Source organism: Anomalospiza imberbis, chromosome 1, assembly GCF_031753505.1.
Source record: "Anomalospiza imberbis isolate Cuckoo-Finch-1a 21T00152 chromosome 1, ASM3175350v1, whole genome shotgun sequence".
In the NCBI taxonomy this organism is placed as follows: domain Eukaryota; kingdom Metazoa; phylum Chordata; class Aves; order Passeriformes; family Viduidae; genus Anomalospiza; species Anomalospiza imberbis.
In genome coordinates this window covers 102,261,011-102,288,653 of record NC_089681.1, presented here as the reverse complement: position 1 = coordinate 102,288,653, position 27,643 = coordinate 102,261,011, and the positions used below count along the sequence as shown (strand labels likewise).

Sequence of the window (27,643 nt, the reverse complement as noted above, 5' to 3'; positions counted from 1 at the left end):
AACGTTTATATGGATATTAGTGCAAATTGCCTTTTTCTTGTAGCAAAGAGCTGCTGATGAGAGTGATCCAGTTAAAATGGAAAACTGCATTTTTCCACAGCATGCTTCATATCCAAGTGAATTGAATCATGTGTCCTAATGTTCATGATCTCCTTGCACTGCTTAGGAAAAGTTCACATTTATATACTCTGAAACTGTTTTGTAGATAGAAACATTAGTAAAATGAAATTATTAATTTTACCTCTCCTTTTTCCTTTTTCCCCGGCGCTGAAGAAGCTACTAGGACCTTCTGTTGTATTTTTATATTTAACATGAATGAGCAATGCTGCAGTACTGGATGAGTGTACTTTTCTGTGCCTAACCCCACTAGGGCAGTATATTTTTAATTTACAAATTCACCCTTGAAGAGTAACCAAAAGCTATAGCTAGCATTGAACACAGAAGTTCTGAATAGCAGAAATCTCTTAAATGACATAATTTTAGGCCTTGTTTCCTGCAGTGCCTGCCTGATTAGTTACTGATGCTGTTCAAGTTGGTAGTTACGATTTAAAAAGCTCTACATGGCTCAGGATCTGAAAGAGGGCCTTTACACCTGTGTCTCAGGACAGATGGCTTGGCCTGTCTCTCCAGTCCAAATGGGATTGACAGCACTTCCAGATCTTCGATCAGGCTCCTTTCTTGGCATGCATTAATTATACAAACACAGACATTAACAGCAACATCGAACAGTGGTATTCTCCTGTTCTCCAACAGGCTATCTACCCATGAGCACCTGATCTGGGGTTTGCTGCATGTGCCATGCATCCCTCTCCATCTCTCCCATTCCAGTTGGATAAAACCAATCCCACAGCCCCAGATTTCTGCTGCAGGTTTCTAAAGAGTCAGAGACAGTGTTTCAACCTATGACAGTGCCTTCACCTTCATGTTGCTGATGATGGAATCTGAGGACTCAGGCATACACCAGATTTCCAATGCAAACATTATGAAATTCTAACTTTTTAGGCAGACATTTGGGGAAAGTCAGAGCACATGTTTGTTTTATCACCTATCCAATATTTCCTATCAGAAAAAGGCCTGAGACAACTGATATGCATTAACAAAACAAAGAAATAATATATTCTCAGTACAGAAAATTGTCCTGTTTTTCATGATCATATTTTCCAGTTTCATCATGGCAACACAGATGACTAAGATTAGATACTTTTGGTGAGAATACAAAACTAGTCTTAAAAGCATGAAACAATACATGCAACAAAATCAAAATAAATCAATGTAGCTATATAAATATTATCTCCAGAGTTTAACTGGTTTTAGAAGGACCTAGTGTAGAAGACAAAACAGACAATAAAGAAAACTCAAACGTTTTGTTTCTTTGGAAATTGATTTCTATTCCCTACATGCGGTGGTAAGCTGCCTTCTACAACACCCTATGAACAACAGAAACTACTGAATTCCACTGGGTTGATATACAACAGTTTTGGTAAATGTATATCTATCCACTTTTTCCTTGTGTATATTTTACAATTTTTTTAATGATGTAGCACTGAGGATACAAAGACCTATTAAACCTAACAGGTGCAATTCAAAAAGCTTATTAAATGCAGTAACTACTGCCTTGCTCAGTCTATCATCAATAGTGACTGCAGATCTGACGATCCCTGATGAAAAGCCCTTATTAGTTATTTTTCTTTTAAAAAGAAATATGAAATATGAACAGCCTCTTTCTCCTAACTACATTTTAAAAGACCCCAAAAAACAAATCCCCCCTTCAGTCAACTTAATTATTAAATACAATGCAGTTACCTGTCATGTTGCAGTAAACTTTCAAAGGTCCCAGTGTCCCACTGCCATCTGGATCTATCCAGTAGTAATTTGAAGTTTTGCCCAAGTGTTTGTATGCTTCACAAGAGAGTTCATAAATAGCTGAAATGAAATGAAACAGACCAATAAGAATAGTTTTAACTTGGGGAAAAAAAATTCTTTGGACAATTAATGGATCCTGCTTATATAAAAAGAATTGTACCTCTTACATTAAAGCAATATCACTGAGGTACACAGAAAACAAAGCATCTTTCCAAAATTGTAGAAGTGATTAAAAACTTGCAGAACATAGTTTCTGCTTCTTTAATATGAGGAAAAGCCAGAATAGGAAGACAATTTTAATAACTTGGGGAGAGAGAGAAAAAATAATATTTTTCAAGAGTATATTTAAACTGTTTTTAAAAATATAGTTCATAACTTTGCTTATATTACTTCTATTACTTCTATTGATACAACATACTTCTACCCTTAAGCTTTTTTTCCAAGAGAGCTTATGAGTTTCCTTCCTGTACATTTTTTAATTGCTCAAGTTTTATTACTCAGAATAACACTGAGTTTCAAAATTGTGAAATTTCTCCCAACCTACAATACCTGTCTCTACACAGCTATGCAGTTACTCTATTAAATACATACAGAACTAATTCTCTGGCCCAGCAAGGTCTGAAATGTCACAGGATTTGCTGAAATAAGTTTATTTGATTTAGTAGAAACATTTGTTTCAGTTTTTCCTTGAATACTGCTGTATATTTCAAGTCATAAAATAGTTTTTCAAAATGTATGATGAATAGCTCAAACATAATAAGAAGCATTGTAGATAGAATCTTTTCTAGTAATGCCCATATTTTCTTACAAATGTAGAGTTTTTACAAAATTATGTACATTAAATATGAAGAAATCATTTTATGCTAAGAAAAAGTAAAATTGATAATTTATAGAAATTGTTGTGTGTGTGGATATGCATAAAAATGGTGAATTACATAGATATTTTCCTATACAATTCTTTAAAAATGAATGTGTAATGTTGCTTTGTTTTTAAGGACCAGATGGCACAGCTTTTTTGTTTAGAATCAATCAATCAGCTGCTAAAAGAAATGAAATGTTTGTTTAACCAGACTTCATATCCACTCTAAAAATTCATCTAATTTGTTGGCAATTCTTGCAAGCAATCTCTTTGCTAGGACTGGCTTTATTTCAAATGTCCATAAGGACGAGCTGTTTTGCTGGGCTCTGATGATGATGAGTGTCTGGTCACACACGCACATTTAAAGGCTTCTAACCAAATATCAAGACATGGGAAGAAAAGTGGAGTTAAAAAAAATATCAAATGTTGATCTGGCAGGAATGCAAGGCTAAAGGCTGTTATCTATCTACAACCTCCTTGTGGTGCTACAAGAGGAGGAATTTCCTGGAAAGTTTTATGTGCTCATTAGAGGATATAAAGTAAAATTTATACAAGAGGATGACATTTTAATTAAATTGTAAAACAATTCAAGCCATTTCCCCTTTATCCACAAACAAAGGTCAACATATTCTTCCATTATCAAGGAGACTCTGTGTCTGTTCTCAGGCACTTCATGCAGAATTCATAAGGAATTCATAACCTGTTTTGTTCAAAAGTGTTTCCCTCACTTTTTACACACTATCTAAAAAATGTCATAAAATACCAAGCCAATATGTAACTGTTATGATGCTGACAGGCAAATTTTATTGGATGTACTCCAAGTCAAGTCAAGAAGATAAAAAATATTGTTTGTGATCTTAATGAAGTTTTGTGTTTTCATTTTCTAAACTCTTTCAGAAAATCAGGGGAGCTTTGTCTCTGTAGTAACCAGACCTTTATGTTATCCAAGTTTGCTGCTTTTGAGCACACAGGCCAATTTTTGTACAGAGATACTGCTACAACTCAGAAAACAACACTAAAGAGTGTTATATGGAAGTCAAATGTTTTTTTTATATAAAATTAAGGGGTTTAGATATAACATCCTTCTTTCTGTTCTTCTAGAATGGGAGAAATAGAAAGTGGTATGTAGGTGCTAGTTTTATCGCACAGAAAAGGCTACTTTTTAATAAGTCAGCTTTGTTAAACTTCAACATTATGTTGAACACTAACTAATAAAAATTAAGATTGTTCTTCAAATGCAGGCAAAATAATGGGATATTTTAAACAATTTCAACTTTTGAAAAGTGTTAGGAGTGTGGGATAATTTTCTGGGAGGCATTATGCATATGTACAGAATCCTAAAATTAAGATTGGAAAAGACCTTTAAGATCATCATGTCCAACCATCAACCTATCACCACAACTATGTTCACTACTAAACCATGTCCTCAAAGTGCTGAATCTACAGGTTTCGTTGAAGAGTTCCAGGGATGATGAATTCACGACTTCCCTGGCATTATGTTCCAATGCTTTACAACCCTTTCTGTGACTCTAAACTCCTCTGGCACAACTTGAGGCCATTTATGTATATGCATAAAGATCATAAAAATGGGAATCAAAAAAAGAAATGTAAAGGTAGGCACCAGAGCTTTAACAAAAATCACTTCACAGACACATAGGAACAAAGTGAAGGGACAAGTGAATTTCACATGCTGACAAAATAACCAGTAATTAAAGGTGCAATAGGAAACAGCAATCATGTTCCAGTGTATGAAGACAACTGATGACAGAAAGAGATATTATTGTTGACTTTGGATGGCAAAGGGTAGCCACTTTAAAAGAGAAGAAAAGAAAAAAGAATAAAGAAAAGAACAACAGCAGCAAACATCAGGCAGAAGGCAACTCTGAAGCACAGGAAAGTAAGACATGACACCAAGATGTCCAAGTGGATGATGACGTAGAAAGGAAGACAGCACAGGATCATTTTATCAGCCACTACTTTGTGTAAATATTACACAAAAAGATCAGTAGTGTGTAAGACAGAGAGCAGGTGAAACTAGAAATTAGGAAACTCAAAGAAAGCCTAGAGAAGATGAAAGGACAAACATTTAAGGAATGCTGATTTAGAAGTCACCCAAGCACACTAAAATAGAGAAGAAAATGAACACAGAACACAAGGAAGAGACCATGGCAGAATCAAAACTGCTTAAATGAGAAAACTGGTAAAGGTTACAATAAAAAACAAAAAGCCTAACTGAGCTAAGAAAAGGCAAAAAAGCAGAATGTAAGACTTGGATATAAAGTTTACAGTGTTCACATGTGAATGAGGAGAAATGCTTGCATATATCTACATACAGAGGAGGCAGAGGGAGAGAAGGAAGGGCTTTGTAGTGCTGATTCCATCTGGAAGATAGGAAAGAAAAATAAACAAACAAAAAAAGTGGAAGAACTGAGGACACAAGGGTAGCAGATTTTTGCTTTTCAAGCCAGTAGAAGTGAAATGCCAAAAATGTATATTTGCTTTCTTGGTACCTGGTCCAAATACACACCATATGTAGTCTTAAGGGACTTCAGAATAGTAGTAAACCTCAAAATCTTCCAAGCTGAATGTAAAACTCACAGGCACCCTGATGTCCAGAAAAGCTATTTCTAGCATAATAAATCCAGCTGTCAGTTTGTTAGGGTTTTTCAAAGGTCACTTATATTCTTTCTGAGGAGAATAGGGAGGAAAAAACCCTCCCTACAAACAGCATCTTCACTCTTTACTTGCTTTCATATTGCATCAAAAATTGTCTACAAGCTGCAAGAGGTGAAAACCTGGTCAGAACAGTGATAGAAGCTCTTATAGTGAGGAAAAAAGTATGCACAAAAAGAATCACAACTAGAAAGAGAAGAGCACCAAAAAATGCAATAGCCTTTTTAAAGTTTAATCTCCTGAATAATACAGATCAAACTGAGACCCCTAAATCCCTTTCATGATAAAATTTGAAAGGGTTTTCTGTGTTCCAACATGAAGATAAAATGTTTTAAAACTATAAACATAAAAAATATAAATTTCACTGTATCTTTCTGTGTGAAGCATCAAGCTTCTCTAAGCTTCTTGGTCTAGACAGAAAATCCAGCCATTTTAATTAGCTAACAAATGCAACTATGAATGCATTTTGAAGTTCATCATTAACTAAGCTAACATTCACAACAGTGGATTTTAATGAGTAAGGCTTGAGGGGAAAAGCATCTTTTCTTAGAAAAGCTTGATTAGGTAACTAGGCTAAGGGAGAATAGCCTAGAGTGAAACAAATACTAACAACAAACCTTGTTTGTTAGTATTAGCACAGACTTTAAGAACATTTTCATTGCTGCCTTTCTTCATGGTTCTGAACACCAGAACACAAGGGATGTGGTGATGGATGGGGAAGTCAACACTCATTTCTGAGTTTTTAGGACCCTCTATTTTAAACACTAGAGGAAAAGAAAATAGTTCCAAAAAAGAGTTTACAGAATAGTTTTTTCCAGCGCAAGACTGTTAGTCAAAAGTTGGAAAGAATCAACGCCTCTTAGATTTCAGTGGCTCTTAAGTGATTGAGGGAAGCAGATGTTCTCACTCCTGTTTTACTTTCTGACTGGTGTAAAGATCAAGGGATAGTTATCCTGCACAGGTGGCACAGCTGCTGGTTATCTCCAAAAAGCAGAATAGCTGAATGACAAAAAGGATTTAGAAACCTTGTGGCCCTATATAATGTTCCCATAAAATTTCATTAGCACCTTGGTGAACTACAGTTTTTCCATCACTCTGCAAAAAGGCAGCTTTAATTTTAGGGCTGACAAACAGCCTCCTTTTATAAGTGCAAAGCTCATTATAAATAGATTACCTAGCATGACAGTCTGCACTATGTGGCTCAATGAATGTGTTGCAATATGTTTTGTTTCTGTCAGTGAATGTGGTTGCTGCAGGGAATACACGCCTTTAAACATCTGCTAATATAGGAGTAAATCTTAGCTTTACAGGAATATAGCAAAGGTGTAGATACAGAAAAATGGATGGAATTAAATGACAGCAAAAGTGACAAAAACAGGCAATGCATCAGATCCACAAAGTCCAACTATGTCTCTCCAACACTTTCAACTTCTTGGAAAAATACTAAAAGCTAAATATACTGTGAGGTGCCTGGGTTTATGTAACTCAAACTGGTTTCAACTCTTGAGCCCTGAAATCACAAACATACAATGAAGGGGGAAAAAACTCCAAGCTTACCCAAAAAATAGCTGCACACTGAAACATCATACCTAAAATGTATTTTAAAATACTAAAATAAGATTTGTTGCTTTATGACAATATATATTCAGAAGATAACTGGAAAATGGAAAATGTTAAAAATAAATTTTTATACATCAATACATGTACACTGTAAGTTCCTGCTCTGTCAGCAGAATTTTTTCTCTATGCACATCTACGTTAAACCTACACTCATCCTTTACTCATTCCAATGCTATGTGGTGGAGAAATCATGTCTTACAATTCTTTTAAGATAAGTTAAAAGAACAAGGTATTTCATCATAGTCAAAGCAGGTTATATGAGAGAAAAATATCCTTCTGTATTCTGACAGAAGGAACACACACAGCTGCTGGGTTGCTGTACTACCTCAAGTATATTAAAAAGATTTTAAAAAGCTCCACAAGGAGCCAACATGATGCAACACTACTTCAATGTTCTTGCTGTTCTGTAGGACAATGTCCGTAATGGTCAGAACCAAGCCTTATGCCTGCCAGTTTTTTCAAGTTTGGATATAAAAATTCTGTATGAACACTCATCTGAAAAAGAGCTACAAAACCTTAAAAATACCTGACACAATCTGATCCTGCACAGAGAAGGTCCTAAGATAACCAAGACCTTTTCTTGCCATTTTTACTTATTACACAATAATCTTAATGTAAAAAACCAAAAAGTAATGAAACACCTAGTTTGCTTTCTGCACACTGCCAAAGAACCCTTTAAAAAGTCTTTCTTGATTAAAAAGTATCTTGAAAATATTTGCTAAAATAACACCCTCCCCTAAATAAAGGGTGGCAGTGAAGAACGAAGACAAAATCCTAACTAGACAAAAAAATTGTCTTGGATCTGCAACAGTTGTTCACACTAAATTTATGATGGACTCTTAGCAAGTTCTGTATCACCAGAAGGTGGATCACCACAAGCCACACACTAAATATCAGGTACTTGCAGCTAGGATGCTCCTGTAAAATTAAGTTACCTGGATGAGGAAAAGCACAGGAAGCAGCACTTTCAGCAAAATATACGGCTCTAGCAGGAAAAGGCTGTAAGACCTTAAAGGCTGCTGGCCTCACCAGCTGTGGCTGCTCACAGTGTGTTCACCTGGACAGGCCAGAGCAGTAGGAATAGGCCAGCATAGCCAGCTGGCTGCAATACTGAATTTCTGTGCCTAGTTTATGAGTACTTGGAAACTACACCTGGATGTGCCAAAAACTGCAGTGAAGTTCATGTGGATGAAGAAAACTTATCTTCTCAATGAGCTGCAGCTTTATGCACATCCAAAATATGGTGTGCACACAAACTGGATATCTGACATGGATCTACTGTGATGCCTAAAGGAACTTCAGAAATTTCTGTCTGAAGAAATATAACTACTCTAGATGAAGTTACAAGTCATTCAGTAACAATCAAATGACTTTCCAGGTAAAAAACAAGGACTAAGAAAGTGTCCAAATGTGACATGCCCTTGCCATTGCATTATCAACTTATTATTAAAGACATTGGAAAACAGAAAACCTGCCTTTTCTGACTTCGTGCATAACCAAAAATTTGAGTAGACTAAAACCTCTAAAGCCCTGAGTGTAATACGATTTGTGTGCTCATGTTGCATCTGCAAGAAAACTAATTTACTCTGTTCTCAAAGAAATGCTGCTATACATGAACAGCCACTCAGCAAAAAATGCAATTTTCATATATAAATGCCATAAGGTAATTGGTAAGTTTCACTGTATATAACAGAACTGGAGAAAATTAGAAGGTGTCATGAACAAGTCCACCAAATTGCAGATGCGTATGATATGGCCCATGCTTTAGCCACTGGTTTTTCAGTTGTCGTAAAACTCGGATCAAGCACTATTTCAGCCATGACTAGGTTGCTTCCTCAGCCAGAAGTTGAACTGAGCTTCACTGCAGTCCCAGAAGTACAAGCAAAAACAACCCCTGGTTTCTTTAAATACCTTCTCAGTGAAACTGGGATTTGTTTTTTCTGGGTTGCCATCATTTTAGGGGCTCTTGGTTTACTCTCACAGCTAACTAGGGCAAGAACATGAATTCTAAGAACTCAAAGTTTCATCCTTTCACTGTCATCACATGACATTAGCAAGAGTCTTTTCCACACCACACAACTATTGCAGTCATGACAGTTCAAATACAAAGTTAACTTAAAGCCCAATACTTCAATTCTGTTACCCTCAACATCCCATTAAATAAATACTCCATCATTCTACAAGATTATTCCTGGAAAAGGTAGTTCAATTACTCAATCTATATTTGAAGAAATAAGTGCTGAGATAAAAAGCAGAATAATTTTGTGGTCATAATTAGTATAACATCAGTATCATGTGGCTGTGGTGAATCTCAAAGATAATCTAATCCACCTCCAAAAAAAAACCTCAATTACATTCATGTATCATTCCTGGAATAGTCTGTTTTAAAATGATGTAAATTCCTTGACACACCAAGGCAGCCTAGAGCTCCACCAGCCCTTCAGTATCAGCATTTGTTCAACTCTCTACACTGTGGGGCTGTTCTGCTGCATCTTAAAGTCATAATTTCTCTTTTTATTCACAATGAATTTGGAGGATAAGTTACTGTACTCCTCCTTGCAACCATCTTTTGTCTATTTACAGACAAAAATCTTTTCTCTACATTAAAATGGCCAAGTTTGTTCATTTTGATCAGAGGTTGCATTTTCTAGATGCTATATTATTTTCTCTCTTCTCTGGATTTTCCAATTTTTTTCATGAAAATCAAAAATGGCCAGCACAGCCAGATTAATTTGCACATTCCACAATTTTTACTTCTGTTAATTCAACCTTAAATGATGTTTTCTTTATTCACATAATCATAAGCAATGAACTAAAAGGCAAATCAGCCATCAAGAACCATCACTTCTACAAAACTGAATTTAAAAAATGAAACACAAGTCAGCAGTTTTTCTCAACCATTGCTTCTACAATTGGTTAATCTTCCCAAGTGTAGCTCTTCCCAATGCTCAGTAGCTTTGCCATTCAAAATCCCTAAAATAGCTTTCCAAAGAAAAACATTCTTATATTTTGCATATTTATAGAATAGTGTACATATAGTATTATACATATATATGTGAATCCTAGAAATAAACTATAGAAATTAAAAATATTCTATAAATAGCACAATTTTTAAATGAACTGGTTTTTTTATTTTTTTTTTTTTTTTTTTTTTTTAATTTAATAGGGAAGGTAAACCAACAGAGGTAATTTTAGTCCTTTTTATCTGGATTAGTGTTCATTTCTGTCCATGGCTGCACTGGTTCTCATGCCACTAAAACTTTCCAAAAGCAAAGCTCCTTCCTGACTGAGCATAAATCTTCTTCACAATGCAATGGATCTAAGCTTCAACCTTCTGAAAGCTTCTACATCTTCCTCACATGTTCCCTCTGCCTTCTACTGTGAGCTAGTGAACTTACAAAGTGTTCTCACCATTAGCCCAATATCCAAATCTGTCCCATAGAAACAGAAATGAAATTAAAAGCAGTGAAAATATAAACAAGATATATGGAAATTTGCAGATTTTGTGTCAAGCTTACTCTAGGCTCAGTTATGTCAGTGATAAACACGACAATTACCATTGCGGTAAAAAAGGAAACAAAATAAAGGCTTTGCCATCAGAGTGAGAAAGAGAGCATAAGTTTATTTGCCACTGGGATTATAAGGAAAATTACTGCTATAGGGGTGAAAACTGCAATTTGAGCTACTACACAGTAGCTCAACCCAGGAATTTGCTATGAATATGGAAAAAGCCAACCCATTAATGGTAAAATGAAAGGTGCTTCTGTTTCTCTCTCAACTTTGTTCTTTGCTTTGGGCTGGGAGAAGGGAGGAAGATAGAAATTAATTTAAATACAAATGGCTGACCCAAAATGGATTTTTAAACAAATTTAGCAGTGATTTTAAATTACAAGCCATAGATTAGACAATTAGCATCTTTGTAACAGTGTCAGCCTACAGACATCACAAGAAAGTATAATTACACACCAATTTTTAACAAGGTACTTTTGTGAATTAAGTCATCCAAGGATAAACAAGCATAAAAACCTCAACCAACCAAAAAAAATTCCCAAAAATCAAAAACCAAATGTGGGTTTTGGGACTGAACAAAACACCATTCAGGACAGAAATGGCACAATTTCATTTTAAATCTGGATAGTGTTGCACATTTGTATAGCTATAATTCATTTCTGGGCCCTGCATCTGAGAAGGAAGATTGTCAGAGAAACTCAGATATTCACCATACTTGTGTTGGTCTTACACTGGGCCCAGGCACAGAAAGCTTGTGAGCTGCCTGGAGCTCATTTGAGTCTTCTCCAGCTGGGAGGTAACAGGAACACTGCCAATACCATCTTGTCCCCTTCTTCCTCCTATCCCTCTCCAATGCAAAAAACTTCAAGGTTGGTATAAAAACAAATTTTGAAAAATCTATACCCTTAAAAAAAAGTGTGAGTTCTGCTCCAGTTCTCATTTACTTTGTATTGGCAGGGTAATGGAAAGAAGAAGAGACAAGGGCCAAACCTTGGCTTTACAATTTCCCATCCATGTAATACAAATCCTTGGTTACTCTCTACAGTGATCACACACACACAAGTGAGAACCTCAGCAAATTATACCAGGGCCAAGCAGGGGCTTTAACACCGGTAAAGTCAGGGCAAAGATACAGAGTATCTGGAATCTTATTTTAAGGCAAGATATCTGTAAGTGGCTACAAGTAGAAAAGAAACTAAATAAACCAAAGTATTCTCCCTCACTAAGTATGTACTGGTTCTTTCCTGCCATGGATATCAGAGCATTTGATCTCTCTTCAGACCTGAGCATCCTAATCAATGTTAAATAATGCTCAGATGAACATGGAGATATTCTCATTACCCAGCTTTGAAAGAGATTGTAGTGTCAGTTTTTGTTTGTTCACAAATATTAGTGTTCCCAAAATCCATTACCCACATGTTCATTTATAGGACTGTAATCCAGTTTTATTTTTACCAGCCTCCACAGTTGTAACTTGTCACCATTTCCTGCCCCTTTCCTTTTCTACCCCAGATCCCTAAATGTTTTTTGCATCTGACCTTCTCATAATCAGCAATCCTGTGAAGGAAATTATGATACTTTTCTTGGCTGTACTTACTGAATACAACCTATACTTGAGGGAACCTACAAATTATTGGAAAAAAAACCCCAAACAAACCAAAAACTGTTTAAATAAAATTTCTTACAAATCTCAATTTAAAAGCTTATGTTTGAAACAAACCCGAACACTAAAGCACAGAACAAGAGCTTGCTGACATAACCACTGCTATTTACACAGACTGACAGACACCTAACCAAACAGTGGGTTTTCCAGAGGAGCTGAACACTTATTTCTGTGAACAGCAAAAAACTATAACATTATGAAAACAAATCCTCACATCAGCATTTACATTATCTCAATCAAAATGTCCTCTATCAACATAACACCAATTTAGAAGAAATGCATAATATTTGTCATTTCCATTAATCACTAAGCAACTTTCACTGCCAACAGAATTCAACCTTTTTAACTGACATAAAAATATCAACAGAAACATCTGCTCCACATCCCTTTTTTTTATGCTTTCTCTCTAATGCTTTCAAATAGGAATGACTGTGTCCTGGCAACTTCCTAGAAATCACTTTTATGACTTTTTCACATAATGGATGAGCTGTGAGATTAGTAAGATGTTAGATGGGTACCTTGGGGGCTGCCCTGGTTGGCACATACTCTACTTTGTTAGTATCTGTTTCAATAGCAGCACTGTAGAGTATTAATTTAGACTATTTACTGAAGGGATGAGAATATAGAGAAAGTGTCAGGTTCTGAGAAAAAAATGCCCATCTGCACACCTACAGAGGAGCTCAGAGAACCAATAGTGGAGCAGAAGCCAGAATAATACCCTGCCAGGCTGCTCCCAGGCCCACCACAGGAGCCATCAAACCATTCAAGCCCATCTGACTCAAATCAAGGATGCAGACAAGTAACAAAAATCCTGTCTGGGGCTGTCACAGCACAGCCTCAGCTGCAGTGAGTGGGCATGGAGCCTATCACCCCCATCACCATGAGCCACTGGTAGCAGCTCCCCCCAAAACCTTTCAGACCAAGGGAGTTTCTGCCTTGGAAGGTGACCAAGAATTTCTGCCATGCATCATGGGATGCACAGAAAACGTTGCTCAGAATTGCACAAGACTTACAGGATATTTAGGGATGGAACTAAAGGCAGGAAAAAGCAGAGGGCTAGACATTTTGGAAAAGGAAAAAAGTGCAGAGAAAAAAGAGGGGTAAGTATAAATAGTGGTGTGGTAAGTATGCTTGCCTGGTTGCATCCTGCATCTGATCAGCACAGTCTATTCTGCTTTCTTGTTAAATTCCTTTCCAAATCTTTCCTGGGCATGGCGCTCCTGTGTGCACACGTGTGTGAGTATGTGGCTGTGAAAACAGATTGAGGAGGAAAATAATCAGAGTAATGATTAGAGAAAGAATGATGAAAGGGGGAAACAAACTGTTGAGATTGATAGGAAAGCACAAAGAAATTGAAAAAACTTACAATGGGGGTGACAGAAGAGGTCTTGAAAAGGAGAGGAGTAGTTAAGAATTTCAGAAAGGCATAGCTCAGTTAGCCTGAGCATGAATCTGAGAAATGCAGTGATATTTTTAGTGCTTTGAAGTAGCAGTAGAAAATAAAAAGAAAAATAAAAGGTAGTCACAAACAACACATTATGTTTTCCTCTCTTTTTTAGAACATCAATTAGCTCCTTCTGAACCTAAAAGTATACTGAAAACGTATCATATAAAATACAGCAATCACAGACACAAGTAAATTTAAAGTTTTATACATAAGTGGTTAGGCCATTAGGGAATAGGGATGGGATGAACGAGCTGGTGAAAAAGCTACATAAGGACACATGAGCTTAAAAATTTGCAAGATGAGAGTTAAAGAAAGACTATGCTTTCAGTAAAATAAAATTAATAGTGCTAGATATACAGTTAAGTATGCCTAAATAGTATAGTTATTGCTTCTACTGAGAAAATGAGAAACTACAAAGTCCACACATTCCAGTAGTTTTGCTAATATTAGCAAACTGTGTTTGTATTCATGAAACAATAGTGATTACCATGTTTTTGTAAAGTTATGTAAACATAGATGATTCCTCATGCTTCAGTAAAATATTTAAAGAATTCTAGTAACCTGTCATTACTTCTGCTAAGAGACTTGTCCAGCCAAGAGAACTATTGGCTGTCCTACCTAAAGTGAAATTTTAAAGTGATAGTAATGGACCATGACTGGTACCTAGCATCTACTTTTGCTAACAGATTTTGGTCCTAAAACTTTCCCTGCTTTATCTCCCATTTAAATTACAGCACACTGGGAAGGAGAATAAAACTCAAAACTCCTCCAGACTAAAAATACAAAGAAACATTACAGTTCTTACCCCTGAATGAAAAGGGTTAATGTAGACATTTGATTCCTAAGGAGGTCATTTACAGGTGCAATACATTTATGCTGCAGAATAGCAAAAGAAATATTATAATGATGTTCAAGAAAGGTAGTGTCCATAAACAAGAACCAAACTCAGTCAGAACCCCCACCATCTGGAACACATATCATTCACATGGAAGTATCATAAGAGAACTGACAATAACTATTCTTTATGTTTATTTACTGTAGGAGCCATTCTTTTACCCTTATAAACATTGTTGTACTAGTTATTGAGACAAAATATGGTGTAGAATGCACAAGAAGTATCTCAGGCTTTCACTCTATTTAATTAAATTTTTTTTCCTCAATCCACAGTCCTACGAGATTGATCATGCAGCCCTCAAAACATTGGAAAATTCATTGTAAAGACAGAATTTATCAAGTCTTTCTGTACTAGGTGATGTGCATAAAAATGCTACAAATCCTGGATAATGCATATCCACTGCTCATCCATTGGCCCATAGTGTCTTTTAATTGCAAGCCTAATTATACCCATTATGTTCCTGTATTTTGAATTGTTAAAGAACTTTTTAAGAACAATTTCATGTGGACAGATAACAATATGTCTGCATGCATATGTGAAGAAATTCTCATTGCTTTGACTATGGTGCATCTTTAACAGTTGATGTTTGCATAAATTTCATTCTCTCACATCTGAAAAAATAGGATTAGAGTGACTTGAAAACATGTTTCTTCTGTCTAATGGCTGTCAATGGGATTTTAATATCAGCACCTAAAAAAAACTTTAAATTGCAAAAAAGGCATTAACAGTGAAGTATGCAATATGTTAGATTGTCTTAATGCAAAAGTTTAAGAAAAAGCTAATTAATTTTGAAGTCTTTATTTGCAGAGTTCTTTTTCTGGCTTTGAATTAATTCTGGCTTTGATTTTATGGTATAAATGAGCTGCTTTAAAATTATCTATTGTTAGTTACATGCTCTCTTTTAACTGTCCTTTGGAAACAATATTTGGTTGTGCATTGTGAACAACAATAGAGAATGGCTACAGTAGCCTGCAAAAAACTCACCTAATACCCAAGTTTTCCCAAAAGCAGGCTGCAATTCAGGAATGTTACTCAGGTAGTTTTACAAGAATTAGCTGCAAATGAATTAAGAAAATGCTCTGAGTTAGACCCTGACTTCATACTGTTCTTCCACTTGACCCTACCTGGCAGAAATTTAGTTCTAAAACTCATAATACTTGATTCTAATGTAGACCTCTCTAGAAACGCTCAACTATACAAACAAATAAAACCTGAAGTCCAGTCTCTCTCAAACCTCACCCAGTAGAGTTATTTCCAGCAGATTTTTTAATTTCAGCATAATTACTGCTGGTTGATTATTCATATTCTGCTTTGCATCCTAATGTTAATTTTCTCCACTTTATCTTTACCAAATACTCCTGGTGCTATCACACATATTGGAACTGCAGCCCTTTCTGGCCTGAGCACAGACCACATCCATTTACTTACAATAAAAATGCAAGTTGCTACCAATTTATTACACATTCTGCATTTCATAAACACCTGGTGCAGAGCTCTCAGCTCAGCTAAAAATAAATAAGTAGTAGAAGAACTATAGTTTATAACACTGAAACTAAGAACAATCTGATTTTTAAACAAATACTGGGATTCAAAACCAAAAATTGCAACGTCCCAAAGCTAAAAAAAATAATTAATAGAATAAAAAGCTTGTATTTTTCAGTTTTGCAGGAATAGATGAAAAATACAACAGTTTTGGGTTTATGTGTTGCATGTGAAAAATTACTAAAGAAGACTAAACCAACAACTTCAGTCTTAAAACTAAATTTTAATAAAAAGAGGTAATTTAATAGTCTTCTACATTTGAAAAGACATGCATTGTGTTAAATCCTTTGAAAACATGTAATAAAAAATATGAATCCACAAGGACAATTATAAATTATGATGGCAATTTCTTTGCAAAACATTATTGAAAAGAAGATTAGCCTCCTTAGAAAGGTATTGTTTATGCGATCCCTTTAATAAACCACTGTAAACAAAAGTCTTTATAAACAGGCTCTGAGAACCTCTATTCTCAAAGGAAACAAACATCTGAGAAATAAGGTTTTGCAGAGCATATATCAGATTTGAACATTTGATTACTTCAGATACAGAGTGTGCAAGAAGAGGAGCAAAATAAAGTGGTAGCGACATAACTGGCAGAGAACAGTCAGTAGTTGAAAGTGATTTCTCAGAATGAGAGAAGAAGAAAACAAAAGCCTCTTTCTAGAGATTTTGGAAATTCTAGCTTATTTTTCACCCCCTATTTCTCCAAGATCAGCATTGCTCACTCATCCATACTGCTGAGTTTGAATGTGGAATTATCCACCTCCTGGAAACTACTTTACTTAGACTCTGGTCACAAGTAAGTCTCAAATGAGGGATTCAAAGGAGCAATCGAAAAAACCATAGGCTTCATCAGTGACACTCAAACAGCAGCTCACAAGAGGATGAGATGGTATAGTGAGGAACTATATTCCCTTTTCTTGCAGCATCTAGTACAGAACAGTCTTTAATATCAGTTCTAGAAGAGCTGATAACCCTTTTCTCATGACTGTGCCCAGTGTTAATTTCATAAATATTTCCTCCAGCCCCAGTCTCGTCAAACCAAGCAAAATAATTCTTATCTGTCAAAATAATTCTTATCTGTCAAAACAATTCTTATCATTTCTCCAACCTCACTTTCTGTAGAGTAACTTCACTATTCACCCCCCTATAAAGCTCCTCATTCTCATTAGTGCATCCCAGAGGTGCTGTCCTTCCTCAGCCCAAATGAAGCAAATTTTGCCCAACACATGAGGGGGACAATGAGAGGAACTCAGATTTTGCCTTACTGAAAGCTCCTCTTTCACGTTTTTAAAAGTAAGCAGTTTGGCTTCCCAGTATTATTTTTCATTCTTCCTTTCACATAATTCAAGCAATCTATCTGCCAATGAGCAAGTCTAATCAGCATTGTGGAGTCCTACTGCATGCCTTAAGTGTCAGCTTTCCACTGCAGAAACTCAGCCCAGAGTGTTCTATTGTTGTTTCGTATGTTTGTATGTTTTGTATGTTTTTGTTCTGCTCTACACTCTCTGGGTTTGTCTTTCTACAAGTTTACTAATGGAAATTCTTCATTTGCTACTGGGAAATTGTTCAGGCTTGTGCGATCTGTTCAGTCATATGGGTGCTGGACTTGTGCTAAATCTCACTAAAATCTCGCTTGCATGTCCACAAATCTACAGCATATATCACTGTTCTGCTTTCTGCAGAAGGGTCAATTCTGGAATCCATGATTTGTTTATGCAAAATGCTGCTCAACTAAGTTACTTAAACATCAAGCTTCACTGGCAAAGATTCAGAAATGTCAAGGTGATAGTTCATAACAGCTCTGCACATAAATGCCCACAGGAAAACTGAACAGGAGATGGTTTTATGCCAAGCCTTCTCAAAATATTCTGATTAGGCATTTCTGATTAGGTTGTATCTTCTAATTCAAGTGTATTAAAAAGCAACATTCTTCCTGTCTTTGGATTGGAACATCTTTTCACAAGAATATCTTATGTATCACAGTTGCTGATCATGGAGGTATTTATTGAATTTTTCCTGATAAAATAATGCTTTAATATTCTTATGAAATTACAAAGTATCTGCTTTCTCTAGTAAATCAGTTTGCTATCACAAAGATATCACAACAATGTATTTGTGATAACAATTATTCTTATAATTCCTCTAGCCTCCAGGGAAATGGAAACCCACGCTCTTCTTGTTTGAGATGACTAGAAAAGTTATGGAGTCCATTTTTTTCTTTCCCCTGAATTAAATTCCAGAGCATTGTTTTGCCAAATTATTTATTTTTTCACTATTTCCAAAATTGCTGACAGAACACCCCTGCCATGACCTTCTTTCCTATCTAGACTCTAAATGTATGAATTCCAGTGTTCTGGTTGCTTTCCTGTTTACAGAAATATAGGAAAATCAGGTATTACAAACTAACTGATGGAAGTTTTGCTGAAGATCACAGCCTATGCAGATTAAATTCGTGTTGATGACTATTAATTTTGGCAGTAGCCAGCCATAAGAATTATCACAGCTTCTACAATGTTTCTTACTCAAAATGTCTTTCTAGAAAATATTAAACTCATTTTTAAAGAAATATTTTATTTTAGAAAGATAGTCAGTATTTCTTGAAAAAATATCAATGTCCGTTAGACTTCAGTGACATTTAATGTACTTATAATTTTCAATGTACTTATAATTTCATTTGTCATTAGCTTTGAATCAGGTTCCAAAATATAGGATTACATTTATTCCCAATAAGGTGGCAGAAGACAGAGAATTCAGAGGTCAAGTTCCCTTATATGGAAACTAAGAAACAGTAAATTGTTTCCAATATTCTTTTTGGAAAAACTTACAGCAAACCACCAATATACAAATGTAAAAATCCTGTACATTCTCCCTCAGCAGAGTTGCATTCTCTGTATATTCTGATGCAATTAGTGCCTCTTCTAGGGACGGGAGTATGCAAATTGGTATTTCTCCTACTGTCTTACAGAACTAAAAGTCAGTGGATGTGATCTGGATGCTAGTCCTTCCTATGGACTACCTGAAGGTTTTTAAGAAAACCTTTTCCTGTCTGGTATTCTTAAAGGAATCTGTAGAGCTGCAAAAGCAAGGACAGTGTTTGAAGGTGAAATTAAAGAAAAATAACTTGATCAGGAAGAACATGTCTTGCATAAGAGAAGGCTCTGATGAGATCTTATAGCAATTTCCAGTCCCCAAAGGAGCCTGCAAGGGAGCTGGAGAGGGACTTACAAGAGCATGTAGTATTAAGAAAAGGGGGAATGGTTTTAAACTGAAAGAGGGCAGGCTTAGATTGGATATTAGGAAGAAATTCTTTACTGTGAGGTACTGGAACAGCTTGCCCAGAGAAGCTGTGGATGTCCCATCCCTGGAGGTGCTCAAGACCACCCTGGAAGGGGCTCTGAGCAACTTGGTCTAGTGAAAGGTAGCCTTGTTCATGGCACAGGGGTTGTAACCAGATGATCTTTATAGTCTCTTCCAACCCAAACAATTCTATGATTCTATGACAATTAAGATTAATCTTTTAAGTGCAAATTGAATATTTTTGTTAATGAAAATCATTAGGAGAAGGCAAATATCATCAAATAAGGTGCTTCTGTCTTTTTCCTAAATCTAATGAAATTTATGCAGGAAGTGGAATGTAGATATATCACCATCGTGGTAAACTATGTATGTCCTTTCTTGTGTTTATCTGAAATGCAGATTCTAGAGGAAGTGTGCTTTGACTTATATTATAAAAAATCTCACAAAAAGAACCTTGAATGATCATTAGTTACCCTAATACACAATGTTTAAAATTATACCACCCTGTTTTAAAGAATCTGTAAACAGCAGGAAGAATATTAGGACATGAAACTAGATGAATAAACAGGTGCAAAGTGATGGAGATGAGAAGTTGTCAGGAAAATGAGCTCTTGTTCTCAAAGGTTTCAGGAACCATTTACTAATAAACTCTAGAAAAGTATTGCTCTAAGAACTCTGCATGAGTGGGCCAGCCTTTTGTAGGCTGCAAAAGTTAATTAGTCAGGGCTTAAAATATAGATAATACAATAAAGCTAGTAAGGATTATATTTGCAGTTAATTATAACTCAATTAAATTTTAAATAATTTTGTAAATGTTGCATCACTGTAAATTAATTTTGAGTAAGTACATTCATTTATCTTTCAGTCTTGCCTAATGGTAAAATCAATGCTCTAGTCTGATATTTTCCAGGCCACAGCATTTCATTGGGCATGAATACCCCTTAGCTGAAAGAAATCTGGTAGATTCCTAGGGTATTTAATATGCAATGAGAAGTACAACTTTCTAGTACTTTTGGTTAATTTGCCATTGTGCTCGAGGGACTCAGCTGTAGATGGATGAAAGAAATTATAATTTCCTCTGAATGGTAACTTAAGCTGCTAAGAAATAACAAGAGAATGGACACAGAGCTTAGAGATTCTGGTGTTTCTCTGAGAGGTGATGAACCTTCCTGTTAGAGGGTCATATTTCAAAAAGGAAATTATTTCATAATATTAAAATAGAAAACAAGTGTAATTGATTTACACAGTTGGAGAATTAAAGTTTTTATTTCAGATTTATTTATTTGGAAATTTTCTGTCTCTAGCTATTTATTTCTGGTTTATAGTCTTAGCCCCAGAATACATATTTCTCCATCTCTAGACTAACTGTTGTTTTCACTATCATACGATATTTTATGGCCAGATCTGTGTGAAACAAAGTCATTTTGATTCATAAGGTTTTCATGCAAACCTTTTTCTCTGTTTCACTTCAAGGAGTTCATCCCTTGAGTTTTTCTTTGAGTTTTAACTTCAAAGGAACCTAAAACTGCAATCTGAAATCCAGTCAAGGCTGAAAAGCTTTGCCTTGTTTCAGGTCAAGAGCTCAGGAAAGTGTTGAATTACCTGACCAAAGCAAAATCAATTCACTGAAAAAAACCCCTCAGTAACACAGAATTATCTTGTTCCTTTTAGTTCAGCATAACTTAAACTCATTAAAAATCATCAACTACAGTTACAATCCCCACTAACACAGTCTTGACTCCAACCTCTTTGAGAAATCCCCACAAAACATCCATTGAGAAAAGAAAAACATATTTTACTGTGGCATATAATACAATTTGCTTTGTAAAATAATATTATCTTTAAGTAAAATGGGACTGAACAAGTGGTATCTGCACTTAAACACTTTCCAGCTCCACAGAATCATGACACCTGCTATATTTTTCATGCAATCTGCAATGCTGTTTAAAATCACTTACAGCTATTTTTATAACACACAGCAGTTTTCATTCCAACTTCCCCAGCATATAGTAGCATCCTGCTACTGCCACGGACTTTAGAATTCAAAACCAAAAGGCAGCACACTAGGTGTGTCTGAATATACCCAGACACACTGCCCAAGTAGGAAAGGACAGAAGGGTCAGCATCAGTGCAGCAGAGCTGAGGTCCCAGACCTCGGGACAGTGTGACTACTATCTCTGGCAAGTTTCAACAAATCCCCTCATTATTTACAGCTGTATCTGGAACATGCTCCTGTAAAAACTGACAGTTATTGCCTGCTCAATAAAGGAAGAGTTAAGGTTGTCTCAGTCTGTATCTTGATGCTCGAATTTTTTATTTTTTGCTCATTTTTGTGCCATTAACTCCAATACTCTAGAAAGGCATAGGATTTCACACATTCTGACAGGATATCTATCAAGTGAATAACTTTCTGCTCAACCTTGTTTTGTGAGAAAGACTTCCAAAGTATAGCAGCACATGGTAAAAACAAAAATTATGTTCTTTAAATGAAAAAAGTAACAAAACTAAAACTTACACATCTAAGTTAGAAACTTTGCCTGAACTAGAAAAGTAAAAGTTCTTGAAAAATGTGTCTCCAAATGACCTGGAGAGTGTATGTAATCCCATCCACTTTATCCACTCCATAAAGACAGGACAATATACTCCAAATCCCTCTTTTGGTACTGCAGTTCAGCAATGCCTTTTACTTACCTTATTGCACTGTTTTATCCATAAAATGCAGGTGAAAATCTTATTAAGAAAAAGTCACATCTCCTTGGATTATGATTTCTTCCCTTTGTAATAAATGTGATTTCAGAAAAGTGGTGGCATCCGTTTGTCCTTGCTACTTCTCTTTGGAACTCAAGAAGATGGGTTAACTATGTTCAGCTATGTCTTAAAAGCTGGTCTTCACACCATAAAGGAGCAAAGACAGACAAAATTTCGTTGTTGTCTTTCCTAAAATTAGATGCAACCATGCCATTACTGTGTACATTCCCTCTTGGTGGGAAAAGGGACACCATGCAATCTCTCCTACCAGGCATTGGTACATTAAATATTTATCTTTAATCAAAATGAATTTGCTATTTAACTCTTACAGTTTTGCAGTTTCAATAGCTGTATCACAAAAAACTTTGCCATTCAATGCATTAATAGTTATTACATAAAATATATCCCTTCTTACATTTTTATAATCTTTAACTGTAAATTAGGTTTTTGTTTTAATCCAGACAACTGTGAATAGTCAAAAATTTTCTCATTGGTTTCGGGTTTTTGGTTAAAACTGAAAAAAAAATCTGCAATTATCTTTGCAAAATTATACTTAGCTGTATTTAAGGTAAACAGTAAGGTAATAAAAACTTGTATCCCTATAAATCCTGGCTTCAGTTTCAACTGATTGCCTGTTCAAAAGCATTTATACTCTCTTCTCAATATTAGGAGACCATTGGCAAAAAGAAGAAATGAACAAAAGTAAGGACTGGATGTGTCCTAGCTATTTTTGCATATAAAAATCCCACTTTTTTAGCAAATGAGGGGAAGAACAAAAGATGCATGTCACTGACTCAGCATGTATTGTTCAGAACATATAAAAGGGCAACAGCACCTTTCTTCTTTCTGTGTTTTATAGGCACTAGTGTAAGGCATGTGGAACTCATAGGAAATATTCTTATTTCAGAAACTCATAACCACAGAACAAATAATTAGACTTTAAGTTGGCTGATAATCAGTGTGTAAACACCCTGTGTGATTAGCAACCTAAACCAGCATCTCAAGCAGCAGTCAGTAGCTCTCCCCAGCAGTTTAGGGCAGATTCAGTTTCCATTTGAAACTGCATCTCGTGTGCAGCTGCTGAGAATGTGTTTGCTCAGTACACCCAGCTGCTGTTCAACTGCTTTGGTGCGTAGCATAGTGCAGTACAGGGCTCTATAAACACATCATGATGCAAGTAATGCAGAAGGCGATTAAGCCAACACCTTCTTTCAAAAGAGGCTTGAGGATCTTTAACAACCAGAAAGGAAGAATGATTTTTTTTTCATCTCAACAAAAAGACATGAGAGACTTCCCTACTACATTGAAATTTTGAAACTGCAGGGTAGCTTACAGTTATGACAAGTGGCACCACTGTAATTAGTTCCGTCGCAAGTGCACTTGAAGCTGTCCCACGTCTGGGTGCATTTACCATCGTGTTCACAGTGATTGGGCACACACCTGTCAGGACGAGATGCAAAGACAGAAAGAGAGAGCAAAATGAGCATCAAGATTTACACAAAGCAAAATTTTGAGCTGAACAAACAGTGTATCATGTCCTTGTCTAGTAATTAATCTTTGTTATTTTATTAATGTGTATTAACAGAATTTATATCTGAACACACAACTGCATAAAAGATTCCTGAAGGCTTTGCTGAAGCCTTTGTACAATTAGTAAAAAAGCACGTTAAATGTGGAATACATTCATCATCCTAAATCAGGGTTCTAAGTAACATATGACTGGTACTCAGATTTCAAAACAAAAAGAACATCACATGTCACACCTCCTCCTGCTGTGCAGGTGGTGTCACGCCTCAAGGAGTCCAGTTCCACAGTCAACTGGACGTTAAAAACAAAATGCCACTGGCTTGCCCTTCATCTTTCTGTTGCCAGCAATGGGATAAAAGGGAGACAGGTTGTCCGCTGGCTAGGATGGAAGGAAATTAGTAAATATGCATTATTAAAACTAACCATAGGCTTTGTTATAATAGTTGTGTAATTTTTTGCTCATCAGAGGGGTTTGTGGCAAAAGTTGTTCACCTTTCTCCCACATACCTGCTTTTCTTCTCCAGCTCCACTGTTGATGGAGAGTGGAAGGAATGAAAAAGTGGAACAGCAAAACCCCAAAGTTATAGCTAAACATATATTTATTGTTTGAAATATTATCTAAATATAATTTCAGAGATTTGAATTTGGCCAAGTTCTTTTTTATCAAATACAGTTAAAAATGGGAATTACCATTTACTTTCACCTCTGAAACTATTAAACTTATTTTCCTTGAAATGGCTTTGAAATACCATTTCAAAGAATGTTTTTTTTCTTATTAAATTAGTTATAATCAGACTCAGTACGGGCTCTGCCTTTTTGATCAAGAAACAAAGGAGTTTTCCTTTCATGTTTTTTTTTGGACAAATCTATATTTTTTTATTCTGAAGTTAAAAACTAAAACTAAGAGACCCCCTATTAAACAAAGAGGATGTTTTCAGGTATGCATTAAAAAATAAGTATTCTTATCTCTAAGTTAACCTGAAGTTCATCCTATTCCTGTGACAGTTAACAATACTCTCATAAACAACACCCAAGAAAAGCTCTGCTTTCCTATGTAGAAACTTATTGAAACTAAAAGGATCTGGGTCATTCCTCAATAAGCTTACAGTCTCTTATTTCCTCAATTTCCAGTTAACAGCATTGGCATTCATGGCTCAACAACCAGGAATAATTTGTGTCACAATATGCATTGGAGAATTGAATATTGTGTACTCTCATTAAGAAACGATTTTTTGTTTTGTGTGTACCAGTACATGTACCTCAAAATATAGAGAATATAGATGTCTTATGTCCTATATCAGCCTTTAGAACTGAAGGCTACCCATTCTTTTCCAAAAAGATCAGAAAATACTGGTATGTTTAAAAATAGTTCTGAAAGAAATACTCTTCTAAAGCAAGAAACAAAGCATTTAAAAAATCTTCTTTTCATGGTAAAATACAGTGAAACTACCTGAGGCAATTATCACAGTCAATAAATTATGTCTTCAGCATAAAATGATTTAATTTAGCTTTATAAGTGTGGCAGGCTAAATGAATAGATAGAGCTGATTACTGCTATACAGTTGTGCTCTCAACACTGCAGAAGAAAAATGAGAGCATATAATAGCAAATTTCTAAACAGACAAACAATTAACAATTTACATGAATCCATAGCCCCTGGGTACAAGAGGAGGGAAAGCAAAGAGCAATGACATTTCAAAAATAATCTCATAAAAATAACTTTTATTCAAGGCTGTAAATAACTACAAAAGTTCCTAAATCTGTATATTGTTTTTCATTTTTTACAGATCTTCAAAATAACTTTTTATGTATTTTCTTCTTCATTTATATTTGAACATGCATTACTTCAAAAGTAATTTTCCAATGACCAAACCAAACATTTTTTCTATGTGAATTTTACCAGATATTTATATGAACTCTCATACGCAATGCTAGCAACTAGTTTCACATTTTAGTGTAGTATAACTTACTTTTATTGCAACATAACTAGTAAAGAGACTGCATTACTGACTATATAACTGAGGTAAATGACTTAATCTTCAGAAAGATGAAAACTAGATATTTATCCGTATCATTTAATGGAGCGTACTAAGTAATAAAAACAGGGATATTCAGCAACTCCTTGATGTTAATTTTATGCTTCCAGTATGATGGTTGGATTAGCATAATGGCTTCCAGTAGATGGTTGGATATGCATTTGCAAAATTTCTTATTTAATCTGATTTTTGCTGTTCTAAAGATGATGCATTTAGAAAATTAGAGTAAATAATATTTTAACATTAGTGCACATTGAAGTTTAAATCAGCCTATAGGATCATTTCCTGACATTCTCCCTCACCCTCTTTTCTGTTAGTTTATTTTATCAGATAGAATGTTAAGATTTATTTTCTATTGAGTCCATTAAAAAATGTCTGTAACATAATCTGATACTCATCTGTCCACATTTTGGACAAACTTTACCTACTATAATGGAGTTTACAGGAAATGCTAAATATCCAGAATGTAGAAATTACAAAAAAAAAAAAAAAAAAAAAAAAAAAAAAGCAAAACAAAAACCAACAAACCTGTTTGAATTCAGTAAACAATATAATGAAGAATGACATTTATCACTGTTAACGCCATTAATTTTCAAACACAATTCTTTCTATAGAATGAGAATAATCTACAATTTTCAATATAAAATATCTTGCTGTGAAATTAGTATTTTGAGCAGATACAATCATTACATTTATCTACCTTATGCTCATCATTTAGTAGACACTCAAAATTTATACACTTAAAACCTCAAAAAAATTCTATGCATGCATGATTTGCAGATTATTTGTAATAAAAGACTATATTTATAAGCAACTCAGTTCTTTCTTCTCCTTTAGGTATAAGGCTTCATTACATTAAAAAAACCCCACAAATCAAAACAAACCTTCAAAACAGCACTTCCCTCCTAAACCAGGCTCTCAAGTTAGAAACCATCACAAAACAGAACTGCAAGTAAATTCCTCATTATCAAGTTAGGTTTCCTCCCATTGTGGATACCTATATTTCAAGCACTTGTAAAATGTTGCAGACTCCATTTTGAGAACTTTCTTGCTCTATGGCTCCTTCTGAAAGGCAAGTCTAGAACTTCATCCCTTCAAGTATGATATGCTGTCTTTTAATTTCCACCCCAAAATTTATCCATAGAGAGTTTACAGAGGCTGTTTGGTTTGGCATTTTATTTGGAAACTTTGATTTGTTTATCAAACGGTGCTTGTTTTCCTTTCAGATTTACATCTCAATACTTTGCAGACAGCAATCATAACTTCTTTTCGTCTGTAGTTTTGTGAGATAAGTCTCCTGTTGGAAAATATATTTTCCACAGTTCTTCCTTGTAGCTCTGCTCCTGTTTGCACTTGCATTATGCTGAGTGTTCTACAGGAGATCTTATCAGTGTTTTGTGATTTCAGAGTTGATCAGAATTTTTGTATTTCTTTACTGAAATTATTTTACTTAATATATAGCATTTTGCTGACTACCAAAGAATAGTGGCTTAAAGTCATCCTGAGATTGTTCAACATGTTAAAGACCTTCACTAAATTCCCATCCTTCTTTTCATCACTTCCAACCAATGACTTCCACTGCATACATAAAATCTTTCAACTTTTTTTTAACAGCATTACTCTGTACTGTAAATTCCATTGTGTCATTCAAATCATTCAGGTTATTCTTCTGGGCTGAATCTGGATCATCAGCACGTTTCATCAAGATATTCCTAATTTTGAGCCAAGGTTGAAGCATTAAATAGGATTTTTTCTGGCACTGATCTCTAAGCAACTCTCATCTCCCAGCCAGCCATTAGCCCATCAGTATAAATCCAGAGGCAATTCCATTTGACAGTTCACAAATTTGCACTTCCTCTCTCAAACCCCATCTTTCCTGGTTTAGCTAATAATTTCTACCATTACAATATATCAAATATTTTATTGACATCTGGCAAAATAGAACTATTACTTTTCTCCT

The 27,643-nt window shown here is 35.3% G+C and overlaps 1 protein-coding gene across 2 annotated transcripts in view; it reads right to left on the bottom strand.

Moving 5' to 3' along the window:
- The window catches only part of CNTNAP2 (contactin associated protein 2), a 1,020,441-nt gene that overhangs the window by 325,445 nt on the left and 667,353 nt on the right, over positions 1 to 27,643 (bottom strand). For both annotated transcript variants that reach the window (XM_068202989.1, XM_068202997.1), the window contains 2 exons: positions 23,454 to 23,560; positions 1,804 to 1,923 (listed from right to left, as the gene is read on the bottom strand). In XM_068202989.1, coding sequence (XP_068059090.1) covers positions 1,804 to 1,923; positions 23,454 to 23,560 — 227 coding nt within the window. The remainder of the gene's footprint in view (positions 1 to 1,803; positions 1,924 to 23,453; positions 23,561 to 27,643) is intronic.